The sequence below is a fragment of the Artemia franciscana genome, chromosome 18 (genome assembly GCF_032884065.1).
Source record: "Artemia franciscana chromosome 18, ASM3288406v1, whole genome shotgun sequence".
NCBI classification, from domain to species: Eukaryota; Metazoa; Arthropoda; class Branchiopoda; order Anostraca; family Artemiidae; genus Artemia; species Artemia franciscana.
In genome coordinates, this window is record NC_088880.1 from 21,956,890 (window position 1) to 21,978,769 (window position 21,880).

The 21,880-nt window shown below is 35.5% G+C and overlaps 1 protein-coding gene across 10 annotated transcripts in view; it reads right to left on the bottom strand.

Annotated features, from left to right (window-relative positions):
* Positions 1-21,880, bottom strand: part of LOC136038751 (ets DNA-binding protein pokkuri-like) — a 194,271-nt gene that overhangs the window by 78,079 nt on the left and 94,312 nt on the right. For 9 of the 10 annotated variants that reach the window (XR_010620291.1, XM_065722113.1, XM_065722114.1 and 6 more), the window contains 4 exons: positions 20,496-20,679; positions 17,356-17,576; positions 15,308-15,419; positions 7,898-8,021 (listed from right to left, as the gene is read on the bottom strand). Coding sequence is in view for 9 of the 10 variants with exons in the window: in XM_065722113.1 (XP_065578185.1) it covers positions 7,906-8,021; positions 15,308-15,419; positions 17,356-17,576; positions 20,496-20,679 (633 nt within the window). In the remaining variant the exon portion in view is untranslated. Of the gene's footprint in view, positions 1-7,897; positions 8,022-15,307; positions 15,422-17,355; positions 17,577-20,495; positions 20,680-21,880 lie in introns of those variants that run through there. The other variant, XM_065722110.1, reaches the window with a different exon arrangement.

The window sequence follows — 21,880 nt, forward strand, 5'->3', positions numbered from 1 at the left end:
ACCCCCCTCTGGTTGATACATATACAGCCCACTATAAATATCCAAATTATGTCTTTTTACTCTTTTCTTCCACCTGATTGATTAACTTCGCCATAAAAAAATAAGGAATTCACGACACCGCCAATACTTAATGAGATTATTTATAGAAAGTAACTCTTTCAGATGAGAAGCTCTAAAATTTAACCATCTTCTAATGAGAAAATGGAACGGTTTTTCAAGGGAAAAGTAGCGCCTCCCCAGGAATAGGAGGCTATGCCCCCTAGATAATGAAAAGGACACTCAACCCCTCCCTTATTTTTTTCGTGAACTGACGCCTCTGGAGCTCTCATAGCTGAGAACTTTTCCATAACTCTTACATTTACTTGGATTCGGTTCAATGTATATATTTTCTTGCCAAATAAAATTTGTTCTGAGCTTGTATTCCCAAAAACGAAATTATCTTGCAGTCCTGTCACGACAATAAACATAGCCTTAAAGCCGAATAACTGTTCTCTAATCTTTACTACATCTTTTTCAATGGAGCATTCCATTTAGTTTGGTAACAGATTAAACATAATAATTTTTAACCATTTTTAAAGACTACTATTCGGAAAGAATATTTAGTAACAGTAACACATAAAAACATATAAATAAACAGAACATACAAAACAGTTGTTACTATAAAAACAGTAACATATAAAAATGGTAACATAAATAATAGTAATATAAACAGTAACATATAAATATTTAGCAGCAGATTAAACATAATAATGTTTAACCATTTTTAGGAAAGACTACTATTTGAAAAGAATAGTGACTTGCTGGCACTATTAGCAAGCTACCCTCTTCTAAAGGGGTACCTAAGAAAATCGCAAAATGTGTTCCAAACGTGAACAGTTTCCTTAAAATCAGGCCAAAAAGTCTTTATCTGTAGTTTTTATTGCAAAATCCTTTTAGTCTCCCATGCCTACCGACGTGGAAATTGTCTTTTCAGTAAGTTTAAGAAACAGCAAATTTTCTGGACATTCCCGTAACAGCTTGATTTTATTTTGCTCACATTACTCACAAGAGGTGAATGGTTCAATTGCCTATTAATATTTTCGTTGCAAAATCGAAAAAACAAGATTGTCTCCTACTGTATTTTTAAAAATAAATTTCACCCTCTTCCCTCTCCATTTTAGTAATTGACACCACTAATCCATTCCTGGAAAAATTTACAGTCCCTCCTAGATAGATGCGAGTGCCCAAGTGCTCTAACCCTTCCCTTCCCTCGCCCACTCCTCCTCTGAAAAAAGAATGTGCTGAAAGTAGTTCTATCTCAAGCAAGCCTTGAAATAGGAAGCAAAACTGAGTTTGAGTAAATTCAATAAGATAAGAAAAGCTACCAAGATAAGAAAATTTTTATATTTGGAGAAAAGACAGAAAATACCCTCAAAAAGAATTTAATCTTCATGAAAACTGCACCAAAAAATCAATATGTCAGAGAGCCCTGGATCGGACGTTTCGAAGCCTCATTTGCAAATTTACAAAATTCCGCTCCTTTTCCAGGGCTATACATAATGAACGGTTATAGAAGATGGTTTATAAATTAATGCAGCGCTATAGCACCGCATTGTTGCGCACCAACTAAACAGGAGAGCGAGGTTATTGGGTTTATCCGTGGGTTAAGGATGCCCAAAACCTCGAAAAAACTGTTTTTACACGCACATTTTTAATATGGCCATGAGAAATTCTTCAGCTCAAAGTGAAGAGGCAATTTGTTCCCTTATGGAGATAGATATTTGGACTAAACGCGCAATTTAGGCTAAAGGGCAATAGCTCCATTCTTAATCTGAAAACCGTAGTTTTTAACAAAAAGATTAGTTTTTCAAAATGGAAGCATTGTGAAGAAAATGTAACTTTAGCGTTAAAAGTCAAAAGCGGCGTCCTTTCTAATATTAAAACTACTCTGAAGTGATATTAAATAAACATAAATGAAATTAACAAAAAAATTAAATGAGAGTAAAGATCAACTTCCCCCCCCCCCGCACTTCAAACTAAACAGTGAGTATTTTATGAATACTTTCATGCAAGGGCAATGTAATAAAAATGTCACTTTTGTCACAATATTTAGGTAATAATAGGACTCATTTTTGCTTAAAATGGCACAATTTTCAGTTCAAATGCTTTGAAAGGCACCCAGGCCGAGAGTTACCAACGCGGTACAATTGTACCGTTTTGGTTACAATTTAAAGGTCAGGTTACAATGCGATACATTTCGAAATCTTGGGTATAATACAAGTTTTCCTGTGCATTTTGGTTCTACTAGCTCCTTTCTTACTCAGATATCCGATCGAGCTTTATTTTACCAAAAATTTCGTCTTGTTACGATTTTCTTAACTTTTTAACCCACTATTCAGACGGTAGAAACAATCTTCTTGCGATACAATTTTAGTCGGAAATACAGCTAGCTCATCAGGAAACAAAATGATTGCACACGCGTTTACAATTTCTGCTAGTACTGAGTTTATTGTTGCCTTTTGCTTTCATTTGGAAAAAGCTTTTCAAATTTAACCAGGAACAAAAAACGAACGAATTATCTTTTCCTCAGTTTAATGACATAATTTAGTCTGAATATAATTACTGGTCAAGGTACTTGAAAGAGATAACCAATGTTGATCAATAAATAATAATGTTGCGATTATTTTTTATTTGAATACTCTACTGTCCTCTCGTTATTTTTTATTTATTTTTTATTTTTTGCAAACCACTGCAGCCGCATATCATCGCTGATGACATTTTTCAGATAAAACGCAGATGAATAAGACGAAGCGGATCAAAAATGTTAATCAACTGACAGGATATTAAAGTCAATTCCCCAGACCTTCATAAAGATCAGCCTCTAATAAAATCAGACAATAACTCCTAGTTTAATTAACTATTGCGACAGAAAAGCTTGGAACTAAAAATTGCATCATAACACTTTTGGCTGAAGCAAAATGTTCCCTGGATATTTTTCTCCTGTTTTCCACGTCTAAAATTCTTTATTAGGCTCATCGTCTCCCCGTCAAGCTTGTCGGGATGTAAATTTCTAATCGTTATTGTCGTAAATGTCAGAGATAAAGACCACTCTACTGGCATCTAATTTGAGCAAATATGTCATTTTTCTGAGACAACCCCTGGGATTAGAAAAAATTCCAAATCAAGTTTCTAAATGGCAAATTATAATCTCAAACAAAATCAATGGGTTGACATATTACCCCCCATTATTGCTCAGTTTTGACAAACAAAAACCTATATCTAATTTCACTTATTTATTTTTTAAACTAGCCAAAGAGGCAGTCGGTTTTGTGCAAAGCCTTCCTGAAAATGTAAATGTCAGAGATAAAGACCACTCTACAGGCATCTAATTCGAGCAAATATGTCATTTTTCTGAGACAACCCCTGGGATCAGCACAAATTCCAAATCAAGGTTCTGAATGGCAAATTATCATCTGAAAAAAAACTCAATGGGTTGAATTGACATATTACCCCCCATTATTGCTCAGTTTTGAAGAACAAAAACCTATATCTAATTTTACCTATTTATTTTTTAAACTAGCCAAAGAGGCAATCGGGCGACAGGCAACTCTTTTATGCAAAACCTTCCTGAAAATGTAAAACACGGAAAGAAATTGGCTTTATCTACTGGTATAACCTAACATGGATGGCTAGATGTCATGGATACTTACCAATTATGTGAAGTAAAATTCTTTAGGGCCACAATAGCAGTTTGAGGTAAGGCACTACTGATTTCACATCCGAGGCTCTATTTGCATATACCCTAAGCCTCATTGGGATATTACAGACGGTACACCTGACTAGCATTTTACAGAGAGTACATATTTAATATTTAGTAATCCTATGACAATTCGATGAATAATGTTTTCTTTCGGGGCGAATGAAACTGGTTTACATTTTTATAGGCTTCCAAGACTGAGTGAATATAAAGCGGGATTTCAAACGCATTTTATAATACGAGCCGAATTTTAATGAATCAAAAAGTGACAAGTCTGTTACCTCTTTTTCTAATGACGCGCGCTTGGGTAAAGTAAATCGGCGAATAGGAGAACTTTTCACCCAAATTAATCAATTATTACTGCATTTTTTTAAAAGGAACTTATGGTCGTCCATGTCCCACCTCCAAGGGCCCCCAATGCCCCTACCCTAACTTTTTGCTCCCCTCTTTCCCCCTCTTCGAATCATTTTTTTTTAACTTTGAATTTTTTTTTCAACAGAAATGTTTTCAACCTTTTTTTTACCTCGTCTTAAAATGAAGTAAAATATCTATAACAAAATAAATTCACTTGTGTTATTTACAAATACGAAATGAAGATGATATAAATATGTTAGTCGCGATTTTTCCTATTAGAAAAAAAATGTTTGTAGCGACGTTTTTTGTTTGTTTTTTTACTTTTTTTGGAACTTAAAATTTTTTCCATTGTTTTGGGACTTTTCAATGAATTTCAAAGAAATCTTTTCAACAGCTTATATGACCCCAAAATGGAATAAGTGCGATGCCAAGAGAAAACATATTGAAGTTTCTTATGGAATGGATTCAGAGCATCCATTTTTATTTTTATTATGATGTTCTAGATGCCGTTATTTCAATGATATATTTAATTGCAATACTTTGTTATGTTTCCGTTATTTTTAGGGTACGCTAGCAACTCCAACGTTTCGAATGTTTATTAAAACTTCGGAGATGTAAGGAAAGGAATTGTCAGAGACATAGGTACTACTAGCGGCCTCGTAGTTGGAATATTATAATCTGCAAAAGGTTAACAGGGTTTTTACCAAAGTCCGAAAGAGATGAGCTGGCTTTTTGCCAAAATCCGCAGAAAGGCAAAGAGACGGTCAGACACAGAGGCAGAGAGAGAGAGAGAGAGAGAGAGAGAGAGAGAGAGAGAGAGAGAGAGAGAGAGAGAGAGAGAGAGAGAGAGAGAGAGAGAGAGAGAGAGAGAGAGAAAGACAGACTAAAACAGCTACAAACATACAGAAATATATTTCTTATATGATGTCATGCACAGCATAAAAAAGATTATTGAGTTTCCAACGCATCAGTTATTTAAGTAATGCAATGTCTGTTGGAAGGCCTAAAAAAAGAAAATTGGTAGTTGCAGTTACTATAGATGATGACTCGTTGGAACCAACACCTGAACTATCATACGTGATAAGACGTGAAATTCGACAACCTGGACCATCAATTGCGACAACACCAATACGGGCAGCTAAAGCAAAGGCCATTGCTAAAGTTTTTAAAGCAATCAAAATCTAAAAAATTGTCAAAAATGAAAAAGAATAGCAGAGACACGGGCGGTTAGGGGATATACGAAAACGACAATTAGAGCGAGTCAAAAATGAAAATGAAGAGTTAACACACGTGGTTAGAGGACATTCGAAACCGAGCAAGTGAGCGAGTCAAAAATGAAAATTAAAAGCCCGAGGGGTATATTATCACCGGTGTCTCGCAGAAGTTGCAGGATAAAAATCAAGTTATTTTTAAGGAAATTATTAAATCCAGTTTAAGCTTTTAGACGCCGAAAAATCGATTGGTTATCTCAGAATTTGTATTCTTGACATTTTTACCCTCTTCAGCAAAAAGGGACGTTTTGTAACAAAAGGGCAGAAAACACCACTTTGGTGTGGCGTGACCTATTTTGTTACTTATAAAGGGGATTAAACATTGAAATTTTCGTTCAAATAGGCTTTCTCCTAGTATTCTACGACCACAGGCACAATACAACCATCCCTGGGAGAAAAACGGAAATAAAGAAGACATGTCAGTGCTAGCCATATGAAAAAGTGGTTTTGACTGTTGTTCAGGGAGGGGATTGTTATTCTTCGGTTTTGGTCTTCAACAATAGTGATTGCATATGATCCGCCGTCATTTTTAGGAGTTTCAAGCTCTTTTTCAAAATCCGCGGAAAACTTGCTTTCGTAATAAATATTTAATACAAATTAAACATATGTAAGGGCTATCACTCGTGGATCGTCTTTAAATGAAAAACTTTCCTCATTAGACAGTTTTTTTTAAACGCGTTTTTAAATTTTAGGCAACTGTTGGCTGCAGTTTTCTCTTTAATAGGTTGCAGCTATTGTGCTGGCACGAGGAGTAATCCTACAGAGCCTACCTACTAAATTAATACGTATTAAAAGAAAAAGAGAATTATGCAAAAGGAAATAAGGTAACTAACATATTGGGCGAAAAGGAAACATCATAAAAATTTTGTGAATTCCTTTCCATATGAATCAGGAGTGGATAGGTACGGAACACCAAGAGATTAAATTACTTCGGAGCCACTATTAAGCAATTTGAAAAAGCGTAAAAGTTATAACTTGGCAACATTGAGTAGGATTAAGTATGTTTTGAGTAACTTCACGATTTACGACGCTTGTAGACATAAATAAATTCTCTGCAAAGTCTATTGGGTATATTGACAAAAAAGGAACTATTTTGAAGGAAGAAATGTTATGAAAAATTTTCAAATTTCATGTCAAATAAATTAGGAGTCGATAAGTCCAAAACGCCAGCTAGAGAGGAGATTTAATTTAGAACTCGATTTATGATCCACCTTTATCAGAGAATTATTTCACTTGTGGTCCTATGGGTACGCTAAAAATTACTGCGGTAGGTGAAGTCAAACATATTTTTTGCAGTATATAATATATTTCCGTATGGGCTTAATTGCTGTCATTTTCAAGCACGAATTTCTTGTAACCAGCTAATCAGAATAAACATTAAAATGATAGGAAAAATGAGCATACCGATAAACTGTTGGTTCAAAGAGTAGTACCTTGCTTTATCAAAAAAGCGGTCGAAGAAAGTATGGTAATTAATCAAAAGTACAAAAAAATTCGATTTTCACAACAGTCTATTCACTTCTGGTTGCATCTTCAACGGTTTTCTCTTCATCCCTGGACCCTGAGTTCTCAAACCTGCGTTTTTTTTTGAAAAACAGATCACGAACAGCAAATGCAACCAAAACATAGTACCGTTCGTGTTCCTATTAAGGCTGTTCATCCCATCCCTTAAAAGCAGACGACAAAAACAACAATTCGGGAATCGGTAGAAAGTCCTTCGTCACAACGCGGGAGATAACAAGAAAAAAAGGATGAAATCTTACAGAAAGCGCAAAAACGGCCTTAAACGGCGTAAAATACAGCCGTGTAAGCCTAAGACCATCATTGAATCTAAATGATGGTAACTTATGTGGAAAGACGCAAGGGGTGTATTGGGATAATATAAAAGATTCTTCATAACAGACCTTTAAAAATGGTTTGCACCATGTCTCCAAAATTTGACATTCATTGGTGCTTGGTAAACAAAACAGTCGTGAGATATGGTGCATCAATATATGATATTAACTCGTACATGTATTCAGGGATAGCTTAAAGCACTAAAAATAAGTAATTATAAAGAAAAACTAAGAAACTAAAACAATTTGCGATTTCTGGAGAGGACGTAGACTGTGTACATACCTGAGTCAGGGTTTCCTTTAAAGTAAAAAATCAAATATACACTGATCAATTTTATATCTGTCTAAGCATCTCAAATACCTTTAAAAGTTCTTAAAAAAACCAGCAAGACAAAAAAACAACAAGCAAACAAACTTTAAACAAAATTGGATAAGTCCTGTTTTATTTTATCTAACATAATTTAGTGTCGTTAGTTTTTCTTCGCACACACTTTAGGTAAGTTCTACTGACGACACAGGTACCCATTTATCTGGGTAGAGAAAAATTATTTTTTCTTCTTCTTCAAACTTTTGCAGCTAGAAATTTGCAGGCTTACCCTTCTCCCCTGGCAAAATGCTAGATTGAAAGACGATAAACGTTAGTATATTAAACGGTTTAAAAGACGGTAATCCAAGCGAAAACTAAATATAAAAAGACTTACAGTTTTTTTCAAAATTCCCTTTTCGGCGTTTTGGGCTCATCGTTAAAAGGCAATCCCAGTCTTTTGGCTAGTGTTGAGCTTGCATCCGGAATCGGCAACGGCGCAGTAGGTGCAGCTAGTTTCTCTATTGAAAGTAAAATAATAACTTATTGTATGCCCTACTTCATTTCATATGCGTGGTTTGTTACAGAATACAGGAAACACTCCGAATACTCAAAAAGAATTCATCTTTGGTTTCGCAGGAAAGTTAGAAAGAGCGATAGGGAGAAGGGGAGGGAGAGAGAGAGAGAGAGAGAGAGGAGAGAGAGAGAGAGAGAGAGAGGGAGAGAGAGAGAGAGAGAGAGAGAGAGAGAGAGAGAGAGAGAGAGAGAGAGAGAGAGAGAGAGACAGACGGAAGGCAGAGCGTTATATCTATACAAAATATAGCCTGATATTTTTTTTTTGGCAAACAAAGTAGAAAGGACACATTCATACATTTCTGTCAAATTACTTATTTGCGGAAAATGCCCAGGGATAAAGGGCTAAAGGTCCAAGCTACAGCCCAAGGGAAGTGAATGTCCCTCTCAATTCATCTTCACGCACTGTATGGTAGCTCGAACCTTCGGCGTTTACAAAGATAGCCCGACGCCACCACCATTTATCGCCTCCTTCCGCTCACTCAGACCTTCTGTTCTCACATGCTTGCAAAAAGAACATTCCTTTTTTTTATTTAATTTCTTAAGATTTTCATTTATACTTACTGTTCCATAACTATCTTGCAAAAAATTTCATAGTTCTAGCTTGAATAGTTTAACTGCAACAACAGCAGTATTTGCGAGGTTATCACCATGTCGTTCACTAGTGACGGTCAATGGACTGAAAGAGTGGAGGGAGGCGACTTGACTATAACCACTCAAATTTTCAAAAAAAAAACTATTCCACAGCAATTGTCAATCATTCAATGCATTATTAATTAGAAGCTCTATTAATAGTGATAAAGTAAACGTGTATAAGTGACTCATAAAGGTTTAATTATCAGCAATACAATCAAAGTTACTGCGGCTGAGACACACATTTTACTGCGCTTTTATTTCGAATATTTGACGCTTTTGCCGAGTCGTTGAACGTCAATGTTCCGTCTGTCCGTTTTAGTGACTCGGTGACGGATATGGACATAAGTTGTATTTCATAGGCTATAAAATTTTATTGCAAACCAAATTATACTGGAAGATAGCCAGTGATATCTGTTTACACCTTTCTTGTCGTTGCTACAAATATTGATAAATCATATTATTTTGAACTGAGAATATAAACTTATGCGGGTAATGAAGAGTATTTTTGATAAGTATTCATGATGAAGTCATATCCCACCCAATGAAATTCCACTGTTGAAATTCGTAGGGATTGGCGGGGGAAAGGTTGGAGTGAAGCAGGGGGTAGGGAATTCATTAAAGGTTCACCCTCCCCCTCTATTTTCTACACATTTCTTATGGACCCGAAGGATTGGGAGTTTTTTTTTCACTTTGGTGTATATGCAAAATGTTGAATCAGGGGGGGGGACTATGAAACCTTCCATTTTCAGCCATTAGGTAGAAAAAAAGTGTCTCTTTAGCATAATCCCGCAGATTTCTTGTTGGGATGGGGGGCCAAACTGGCCCCATTAAATTAATAATAAATAACATATTTGGTAGCCTCTATATGCTGCTGTATTTCAAAATCTAGTTTGCTGAACAACGCATTATACATGATGGTCGAAGATTCAAAAATTATATTCATGTTTTGTTTCTATGTATTTATCTTTTACTTTTAATAAGAACAAGTTGTTTGTAAAAGAGTATTTTCTTAAGTATCCAAGATAAGACAAAGCAGTTTTGATATCAGACACTTCATTTTCTAACTATTACTGAGGGTAAGAAAAGACATTTATTAAAAAGTACCAACTTTTAAACATCTTGTGAACAAAAAAAAATAATAAAAGGAAACAGACCAAACTAATCAGTAGTACTTGCTTAGCTTATGCGAATGGACAATGATGTACATTTTACCAAAACCGTCAAATAATGTCTTTTTAATTACAGCATCCACTTTGTCTCCTGATAAAAATTTTGTCTTTAATCATGGTTCGTTCCATTTAATTAAACCAGCCTCTAGATTCTCATGCTGCCACAATAAGTATGCCAAGCATGTCTTGAACGCTTACCACTGGACATTTGCCAGGATTTACGCTATGAATTTTTATTAATCAAATGGTCTAAAAGCATAATCGCATTTGGTAAAAATTTAAAGTAATATCCAAGTACCCAATCTGTAATTGATTTATCAATGCCTGTGTAGAACCCCTCCATAAGGGACATTTGTAGCATTTACTCAAAACTTGGGGTATATTCCAGAAATAAACTATTATTAATGATAACTATTAATTACTTATCATTTTTGTTTTAAAGCTACGTTTTCACCCACTTCTATGAACTGAAAGTATTTTGGCTATTTTTTTAAATATCTGCCATTTTAGGTCAAAGGTAGTAATAAATAAATGATGGCCATTAATGATAACTAAGTTCTGAAACACACTGTGGGCTATAGAATTAATTTTTTGCGTTCTTAGTAAATTCCGTGCAGTCTTTCAGCGATTTTAATAATTAAAGCCCGTTTTGTGAAACACAATCTGGAGTTTATCTTAGACATTAATTTTTAATAGAAATACCTCTTATTCAAGGAATAATTAAGTGGCTGACATTTCTACGGATTGACCTTAGACAATTGTGGGATCACTGGAATCCACATGCAATATTAACTGACAGAATGTTGGGATTCTAAGACCTTCTTAACCTCCAAGACTCGAGGTGACGACAAGCCTCCTCAACTCAAAAGAGAATCTAACAATTTTTTCGTTCTGCTTCATTTTAATCCTGATTGGAGTAGACGTCAATGATGGTGTGAATAATGTCAGTGCTAGAAAGATCTGTCATTTCCGGTAGGATATTAAAACATAACAATTAAAGACCATCCCTGGCCGTTTGGTTACATTCTTGGATCACCAGAACTTGTGTGGATGGACACAAAAACTCTTCTGTAGATGAGTTTACAAACATTTACCTGAAGAGGGAGGGTAAGTGTAATAGAGCGTCTTTGTACTAATAAAGTGCCATGTTTTTTTCGGAACACTAAAATTGTTACCATTTTAGAAAGGAGAGAGAGTGGGAGAGAGAGAGAGGACAGAGAGAGAGAGACAGAGAGAGAGAGACAGAGAGAGACAGAGAGAGAGAGACAGAGAGAGACAGAGAGAGAGAGAGAGAGAGAGAGAGAGAGGGAGGGAGGGAGAGAGAGAGGGGGATTGAATGAGAGAGCAGTAGCTTCCCTCAAATTTAAGATAGCCATGGATCAAACAGTTCACGGCAAAAAACTGAAAAAAAGACTACCCATTGTCAACGGAAACTTTCACTCTGAAATACAAATCCTCAATTAAAATTATGTTACAACAAAATTTATGCTGATTTTAAACATATAAAATTTCTCAATTTTAAAGCTGCTCATCAAAAGCTGTTAACAAATAAAAGTGTGCATAATTTTTGAAAAAGGGGTCTAGTGATTTAAAAACGGCTACCCAAAAGAGATTTATTGATGAACTACACTTAGCCCGCTTCAGCACTGAGATTTTCAATATTTACAAGATTCTAGCTCAGATGACGTGCAATTGTCAGCTTTTCGGTTAAAAATTTAGTAATGGAGGGTTTATAGAGTGCGAGTTATATGACTAAGTCATCACCCGGTGCAAAAACGATAAAATTTCTCTCGTCAAAGAAGCGATCTAAGCTTGAGCTGTTGAATTTTGGGGACGCTCTATGAGAGCGAGCAATTTACTGATTCACAACAAAAGTGAGCTAAGTCTAAGATGCAGACTGAATCGGTGGAAAAACCAGTTAAGTCCTAACTCACTGTCAAATTCAAATTCTGACTCATGACAGAAATGGACAAATGTTGTTCGATCCAAAAAAAAGCTCAGTAAAAAAAAAGAACTAAGTCCTGAATCAGAGTAGGAACGAGTCACGCCCAAGCTGCGCTTAGTGGTCCGTCACAGCCTCTAACATTCCTCTCCCATTTTAGCCACCTATGTTTTAGTAGAAAAGTTGGCATTCTTATCTTGTTTGAGTCCGAATCACGTAAATATTTTCGGTTTTTGTTGTCACAGCCACTGACTCCTCCAACAACCCCAACTTGACTTCCCACTTGTTAGAAGAAAGGTGACCATTTTGCACCTACTTCAAAGTAACTTTGGCCATTGCGACATGGAAATGACGATTTAAAGAGGTGTATATGCCTATTCCGACCTAATCATGAAAGTGTCAAGATTTACTTGGAACTTAAAAGCTAATTATTTTGGACCAAGGGAAACTGGGCAGATTTTCAAAAGATTTGGGCAATATCTTTCTAAAATTTGCTAGTCTTTTCTTTTTTTTACACCTGTAGCCGTATTAACGATTCTTTTTTTCAAGTTTCTTGTCTTCAACACAGAAAATGCCACCCAAAAAAAAATTAAAAACTTATTAGGTATAGGTACATATGCAAGAAACGATCCGGTAAAACTATCCGAGCTTAGCCCAATAATTTGCCTTAATAGTTTCCCTTGGAGTTTTGTTTAACAAAAGGCCCTAATCTTGCAAAAAAAAGAAATAATCACAAAAATATTGGTGACCAAAAACTTCGGATTGCATTTCTTAAAGAGTACAGAAACTGAAAAATAATTTTAACACCACATTTTAGTTCTTGAGCAAAAACTTAAACTCTATTAGTAAAAACACTAATAATTCATTTTTGACCAACTCTAGGCAAAAATAAAAAAAAAATAATAAGAGAATACAAATACTATGACACATACGCAACTTGAAATTTTATCTCAGACAAAAACGCTTGGATTATGGTTTGGACTTACGGTCAGGGGTGTAATTTCCTATGGGGCAGGGATGAAATGCCCCTTCCTAAGCCTGGTAATCCATACCGCCGTTCCCCCCATCCGCGCTAATATTTAGTTTCTTCAAAAATCTCATCAACGCTAAGATAAACCTGCCTTATTCAAGCATCCGAAGAAATAGGTCAGTTTTCTTTAATGTGTCTTTAACTTTGTGGTACTATTTGGCTCATTTTTAGTTTTCACTGTCATTTCTACTTGATTAGGTAAAACTGGCTCCAACTCCCCCCCCCCCACAGGGTTTTGACAAAATTATCCCACTGCCTAGGGTCTCAAAAGCATGGCTTATTAGTTTAGCAACTAAGACGACTGAATAATGTCAGTAGAAGCGAACTTCACAATAATACGTGTATTACGAAGCGGGAAGGTACATAAAAAATTTGCAATTTCCAAAATAAGCATTACAGACCTGGCCTAGCGATACCACAATTGATTTAAAAAGTATACATGTTTTTTATTCTACAAAATAACGATATTAAAGATTGATCACATAAAATCTTGCTATTTTTATGGTAGATAGAGATAAATTCCAACAATTATTTCTTTTACTTATCTCCGTATGTTCAAATCCTGCAATTATTCTTGTGCTTGTAAAAAAAATTGTATCCATAATTACTTCAGGAGGCGGGGGGGGGGGAAATAAAAAAAACGTATCCCAAATTTGTTTATATGTACTTTTGTTGTGTAGCAATTTGGACAAAACTTCGAGGGGGTCAAAGTCCATTAGCCCCCTCCTCTGGATACGGTCTTGGCTTATAAAACTCCAAAAAACACTTCTGCCTTATCTGACACTTCCCATATCATCAGACTAATGTCTGAGGAATCTAGGACAGAGTTGAACTCGATCCTTTCTCTCTTAAGAATAGAGCCACTTTCGTTCGTTTTACATTTGTAAATACACACTTAAAATACTTTGCTTGATTATTGACTTTGGACATTTTAGTTTAGATTTATTTTGTTAGTTGTATAAGTTCCAAACGAATCTCGTCTTCCGGATTAAGCGGAAAAATAATCAGTTCCTTGGCAAGATTCTTCTTAGCCGAGATTCAACTTTATTATGCAAACAGGAAGGACATGATTAGCAGAGTTGCCACTACTTGATTTTTTTAGACACATTTTATAGATCGGGCGAAAAAGTGTTCATCCTTTTTTTTTTTTTTTTAATTGCTGGTTTTCAAGCCAGGGAAAAATTTATTTTGTCAGTTACGTTCTTTTTTACGTCAGCTGCCATTCTTAGAAGTCTTTCTAAACCAAAATTTTTTGCCGTTTCTGACGATGACTTTTTGAAGTGGGGAGTTTGACGTGGCAAAACTGAATGTTTTAACACTTAGTTTATGCAAACACTGAAATTGTAGATTGACGTTCATATGGCATGATTTAGCACGACTTTACAGAACTAAACTCTTTTCTTTAATGTTTAATTTTTTAAGAATTCAATATATTTGCCAAAAAAACACGAGTATTTTGTGAAAAAATCAGCTTAGCGTTTCCACAACATACGCTCTTGAAACTAACAGATATTATTATTTATCTCAGATATTATTTATCTCAGTTCTATTGTCCTATTCTCTTTAAAACTTGGGGCAACAGACCAGCAGGTAAAATTACATTTAAAATTGAAATTTACACTGTCTAAAATTATCATTTTGATAGTAACAATGTCCTGGTGGCAACCCTGGTGATTAGTCTTGGTAAGCAGATATATAGAAAATGGAGGAAGTGGGCATCATTAGCCAAAAGATTGAACTATAGAAAGCTATGGAGGCAATCTTAAAATTCACAAGATTGCGTCGATGGGTCCGAAAGACCCATCGTGCACATAATTTGTTCAAGAAGAAAGGCTTCTGACTCCCACCCAAAACTTCGGTATTTTTGCTGTATGTCTTTAATTTCCACAAAAATTAGAATGTTCTTTAGCTGTTATGACGGCCCCACCCCAAAAAGTCTTTAAGAAATAAATTGGTACGCAAAGGCTTGAGCCCCAAATCTCCATACCTCCCTAGAATGATTGTATCTAATGACTATATTGTTGCAATATCAAGACAAAATGAAATCTAAAAAAGTACTACTTGTCATTAACACCAGTTCCTTTAAAAAGGGCTAGTTACGCCGGGAAAGGAGGATTTTAGATGAGAATTCCAGTCAAGTGAGAGTTTTTGTATGTGATCCTGACACGAGCTTAGATCTTCAAAATGAACTTTCTATGAAAGGATATTTTTCTCTATTCTAGGTTAAAAGGTAATCTACCATGGGAGAATCCGATGTTGTAGAAAAGAAAGATAGATTTTTTCCTCGCCTTTGGGACTTCTCAATTCTCCAGCAAGACGATTGAACTTTCCAAATGAAATACCGGCTACAACTAAACTAACATTAAACGGGTAAATTTGAAAATTCAAGTCTTAATTTCTGCCAGGAATTTTTTTTTAGTTTTGTTAAAAGTACAGCCTATTTGAGAACAAACTCACCTGCTAATATCGGATTTGCAGCAATTATATTAAGCCTTCTTCTTTCATATAAGGTTAAATGAGACGGACTAGTCTCTCGAGTTGTTGAATGTACTCGGTCAAACTCCAAACTCTGAAAATAATAAAATGCTCATATAAGTAAATAACATATTATATTCATACTCTTAACATATTTTTATTTGGGGGAGATTCCCCCTTTTTTTAAATTACGCAACTTATCTCAGCACAAAAAATGGATTCTTTTGATGTACCAATTTTCATCCCAATTCTGTTTTTCAAATATTCTGTTACAGTTGGGACGAGCCACTCCTTACTTATAAACCAACAAATAGTCTGACAGTTTGAAAGTTCAGGTCTCAACATAATTACATAAATAGCAGAACTTCTCGCTTGACCGCAGAATCTTCTTCCATCACTTTTATGGCACACGAAAAAAAGGAAGAGTAGGTATACTTCCCATATGCTCGCCCTATTAAACTACGCCGTCAGAATCGTTCCTGTTCAGTTTGTAACCCCTGTCTATTGTCCCTATTTTCCGGAGAAAATTAAACAAGAAACCAAGAGATTACTTGGAATTGAAACAAAAATAAGAAACGCCGAATATTCAGCATTTGATCAATTTAAGGTTAGGCTGACTCATTTGTTTCAGCTCAGAGAAAAACTTATCAATACATAAAAACCCTAAATTTACAGGGAATTGTGTTTGCTCTTCATATATTTTGACCACTGAGCTTTTCAAGAAATATGGATCTTTTTCCTTATTTCATTCGTTGTTTATATGGAAATCTCATATCAAGCATAAAATAGAAGCATAGATAGGTTTTTAGAAGCATAGTGAAGAATAGTGAAAATATGATGATGTACAAGGTGAAAATAGATGGCGATGAAAAGCATCCGAAATATGGCGCATGTCTAAATCAGTACGAGGATGATCAAACAGACCAATAACTCTTGAAAAACTAAGTTCCCCCAAGATCTTAAAAAAAAGGAAAAATTGATATTTTGGTCAACTGATAAGCCTATTTTACCCTAAGATGTTTTTAACCAACTTAAAATTGAATATTTATTTCATATAGTTGTTACCGTGAATTTCCAAAATTGGTGAATGTTCGAAATTGGTGAATGTCGACATTTACCGGTAAATATACGAAAGATTTTTTTTTCTTTGGATTTAGTCAGCATTCCTGGTCAACTTTTTCAGTTTTATGCAAGGTCTGATAGGTTGGGTTAAGTTTTTAACCCATTTCTGAGATGTATAAGCTAATTTAACCTAGCCCAATCAAAACTAACCTAACCTTTGCAAAGCCAATTGAATCCAAGCAGAGGAAAAGGAATTTCGAACATTCATCAATGAATGTCGACATTAACCAGATTTCGGACATTCACGGTAACATAGTTACTAAATTTATCACTATGCATACTAAGTGTTTCAGCATACCCGTATTACCAGCTAAGAAAAATATTTGTCCAAGGGGTTTAGAAATCAAAATGACGACGACGACTAAGAAGATTACTACCCTAAACTACCGTGGATAAGGACCTGGATCACTTATGCCCAGTAATCCTGCAAAAACCAGGAAGAGCAAAGATAGCTGAAGTCATATTATCTTTGACTGGCTATAGTTCTAGCCCACACAAGAGTGTTCGATAATTTTTCTATTCTTAGCTATTGAAAATGTTCCTGCTACTAAGTGGCTGGATGAGAATTGCTTTTTATCTGTTACAGCTTACACCGAGGGAAGTTGAAATTAGGAAAGCAGTACTTGTGACGCTGTAACATATTTTACAAGTCTTGTGGGACACTTTCTAACGAGGGCAAACTTTTAAAAAATTCAGAAACAATACCATGGCTCTCTATGAAACTTGCCCTTTTTTAGACTTTAGCGCCTCTCTCCGGCAAGTTCCCATAGCTGCTTATAATCTATTCTAAAATCGTATTTCGAGGAATACTATAATATCCTCCTTCCATAAAATAGACTTGGAAATCACCTGAACTCGTTTAATGATATTTTTCTTGCCTAAAAGTGAAATGCAAGGCATAGTCTTACCTTGGATGGCTCTGACTGTTGTTCTTCCTCAGCACTACCTGGTTTGGCATCCAAGTGGCTACAATCATCAGCATTCAGAACGGGCAGCTCTCCCCCAAGAAGTGGAAGATCAAAGTTTACCGATGCACTAAGTTCAAGGCCAGAGTCGAGGTCACTGAGGTCTGACAGTTTCGGACGAGACAGTAGGGTAGCCAGCATGCTTGAACATTGGGAATATATCCCTGAAGGATATAAAAGAAGTTGAATTAGTTGTAGTTATATCAAACTGAGGCAAAACAAGGCGTAGTAAAATAACCTTGACAAAATCAGGACGAAAATATATCTAGAGGGAGACGGGAGATGTATAGTTATTAGGACATTTTTTCTTTATTGTAAAATGAATTCTTAACCCTCAGAGACAGGCTTTGGGATAACTCATGAACAGTTGATTAGCTGGATGTACACTACTGGATATATGGCTGGATTTCCTTATATAAATATCCAATTATTTTTTTTCTTTTTCTACATGAAGTGTCTTAAGAATTAACTTAAACCGCATCAATCCTTTTCTTGCTCCTGAGAGTCTTCTCCCCTTATGTTGTTCTTTTAATTATCCTTACAACTTTTATTTTTTTTTATGCGCGGGACAGGAGCAAGTCTTCAATTTTGAGGAAGATAACGTCTTTACAGAAGACAGCAATGAGGATAAATTTTGGTCCCTCTTGCCTATATCGTACTGGCACCAAGGGCCCTATTCAAGATTTTTGTTCTATGGGGGGGGGGGTGGAGGGTACAAAAAACGTTAAAAACGCATCGTAAATTTGTTTTTATGCATTTTAATGTTTTTAAATGTTTAATGTTTTAATGTTTTTTAATGTTTTTATGAACTGCACACACATTACGGGTGGGGGGCTAAACCCCCTAGCTTCTCTCCTGAACACGACCTGGCTTGCAACTTGTATTCAAGTTTCAGTTTCTTACCTTTGAATTTAATTGTTAAAAAAGATTCTCTTACAGTGTAATTCAGCTCATTATAGGAAGGTTGCTTTTACAATTATTGGGCCATTATTATCTCTCTATGAAAAACGCTCATTTTCTTCATTCTACTAGCCGCTCTCTACACTTCAGATGTTCCTACATTACAGCTAAAAAACAATGCAGTTATAAGTCGTTATACGTTAGACATTGACACGAAGTATTTATTCCTCAGGAGGGAGATGTTTTCATTTCAATGTATGTATTTGAACCCTGACATTCTAGTACAACTCCACGGAGAAATATATGTAGCTGGCACCTTGCTAGAATCGAAATCGTACTTGGTCCCTCCAAGACCTCCTCTCCTGTTCTCCTCGCTAACTTATGAACAGAAATACAAGAATGTTGTACACTTTTTGAGGAAAAATCACGCAAGGATTTTCAATCTACTTTATCAAAGTATTAAACTGATCTCGTGGCCTCTCTAACATCGCCAAATCTTTCTCACTGCAAACTTTTTAGTGCGTATGAAAGCATGGTGTACCCTGTTTGAAGCAAAATCTCGTGAGAAATTTTTGATCCGTGTCACTGAAGAATTGAACATGGATTGTCACCCGAGCAACAGCCCTGTCTCTCCAGTCACAACTTTCTCAGCAGAAAGATTGGCATGCTTCACTTATTTGGACTGAAATCCTGCAAGGATCTTTGACGTGTACCTTCAAAAGACCAAAGTGTGCCAACATAGCCATACTGACACGACCTTTCAAGCTTCTTAGTAGAAATTTTGACAGGTTTTACCTTGTCACTCAGTATTACTTGAGCCATTAAGCGAGACCTTGGCCCATCTGGGCTCGAAGCAAAGTGAGCCAGTGGTCAACTATGCTCATCTGTGACAATGATGGGTTTGCAACTTTTAATGGCTGGTGTGCCTTTAATTGGTTTATTTTATTAAATTTTCTATTATAAGATATAATCAAGCTTTCTATTATTATATATTTAAGAAATTATTATTAAAAATGATATTATATATATATATATATATATATATATATATATATATATATATATATATATATACTTATTTATTTTCTTTATTTCCCTCAAAAAATGAGGAGTACGCTACAATATGATATAAAGAAAAAACAACTGATAACACTTACAATCAAAACCTATCAAATATTGATCGAACACAAAAAAAAAAAAAAAAAAAAAAAAAAAAAAAAAAAAAAAAAAACTTGCTAAATAGATTAGCCTATAAATCATGAAGAGCCAGAACTGTTACTAAAAAACGAAATAAATTGTGGCCTAAAAGGCTAATTTTTGCCCTATCTTCAAATGTTTTATATTTTTTCTTTATACAGACTATAGGATCCTTCACATTAAGCTTTAAAACAATCTCAGTGTTACTAAAAGAAAGGGGGAAGCCAAGTAAAAATTTACAAAATTTAAAATAAGCAACTTTAATGGGCGAAAGATCAGAAGGTCTGAAATTTCGGAAGAGGAGGGACGGGAACAATACGTGAGGCAGAGCAACAGCGCTATACATACGACCAAGGACGTCCCGACGGTAAAGACCCCGAAAACGAATTAAAAGACCAAATGCCTTGCGTAGTTTCATCTGAACATGCTGAACCAGGACTGGTTTGAAATCTCTTTTCGAAGCAGCATAAGGTAATCCCAAATAAGTGACTATTGGCGACGACTGAAAAATAACACCATTGCCGCAATCGAGAGTCGCCCTGACATTATCCTCTAAACAATTTACAACAAAAAATTGACATTTTTCAAAACTGATAGAAAGGCCCAAACCTTTTAAACAATTAATTAAAATATTAAAATTAGAAACAAGACTAGACTTGGACCGGCTTAGAAGGATAATGTCATCAGCATATGCAATGTAAGACAGATTTCGAGATAATGAAACAAACGAGCAGGAAAGAGAATTAAGGGCAGTAGCTAAACAAGAATTGAATATATAAGGAGAAATAATTCCTCCTTGTCTAATTCCTCTACCCACTTGAATTAATTTGGACTGAGATGAAGACGAACTCGGACAGATGCGGATCTTTAAACCAGAATACCAGAATATATATATATATTATGTCTTTAATTTATTATGTTAGGTTTCTAGCATTCGTAAAACCGAAGGAAAGCCAACAATTGAGAAATTCGTGTACACATCTTACCGCTATCTCTGCTGACATAATCCGTACATCCGCTATCATTGCAAGAAGGAAAGTTTGATTCTAAATGGACATCAGAAAAGGAAAAAATCCTCCCCATAGCTTCAATTTGTGTTGGCTCCCTACTTTGTGGTTCTGCCTTGAAAATAGGCGGTTTTTTTTGTTCCTTTATTTCCTGTTTCAGGTCCTGAAAAGAAAAACCATAAAAACAACTGATCTAAGACACGTCATTTTAGAAAACAAGCCAAAATAAGCACATCATATAAGCATCAGTGTGACGCAAAAAGGGAGCTATGAGCAGGATGGAAAAAAAAGAAATTGAATGGGATACATTTAAAAACGAAATGATCTGAATATCTGAGTTTCTTAAACTCTGTGCCAGAAAAGCAAATCTCAGAAGAAAAAATAACAAAAGGAGATAAAGTACCACTGGCAATAAAAAATTTAAACGTTCAAAAACCGAATAGCAGTCTACAAAATAGCACTGGGCTGATAAAGAGCAATATAGTTCCCATACAATATCCCCCTCCCCCCTACGACTTATCTTTCAGAAAGACAATCGCCGAAAGTTTGCAAGCTGGCTCATTCGATCAAAAAACCTAATATATAGTGTGTTTTTAAAAGATATAGCAAAATAAGCTACTCTAAATGAAAATCCAGAGTGAGGTTAAAACTTATGACGAGCAGCCATTTGTCTATAAATGAGGCCCGAAGAGAACTTGAATTCAAAGGTTATGATGCTGTATAATGGCGGATTCGTTGCTAAATGCACATAAATTGAACACACAATTTCACCTTTAAATGCAAAAAAATTTCTTAGCATAGGTGGTGGGGGGGTACAGGGAGGCATCACCTTCCTCTGACAGTTGCCACAAATCGTTTTGTCGGACAGATCTAGAGACTGCTAACTACCCTTTTTGTAATTCAGGGCACCATATGGCAACAAATTAAGGCAGTCATTGTAGTCAGAATGGTCATAAATGTTGCCACCACTGCTACTTGTATGTCTTACCTCTTGCTTTTGTTGTGTTGGTGTTATTGTTATGACAAGAAATGTATTATTTCCACCTGAAAAAATGCTGATCCAAGCGACTTGTGTTCCAGACATTAATGTAGGCTGTATTTAACTTTCTATTATTCAGCTTGATTTCGAATCGTATTTCTTTATTCCGAGGGAAGTTCCAAACAAGGAAGTTCTTCAAAAGATGAGTGTAGGAGGTATACGAAATCGATAGCAACCGGAAATGACTTCTATAGAGGAAAAAGGGTGTGGGAGGATGAAAACCAATTTGACGGAATTAAATTTTCTAAGAAATCTCGGCATGATTGCAAGAATCAACAAGACCTGTTAATTACAATGTTAGAATGGTGCTGTCCATAAACGCCAG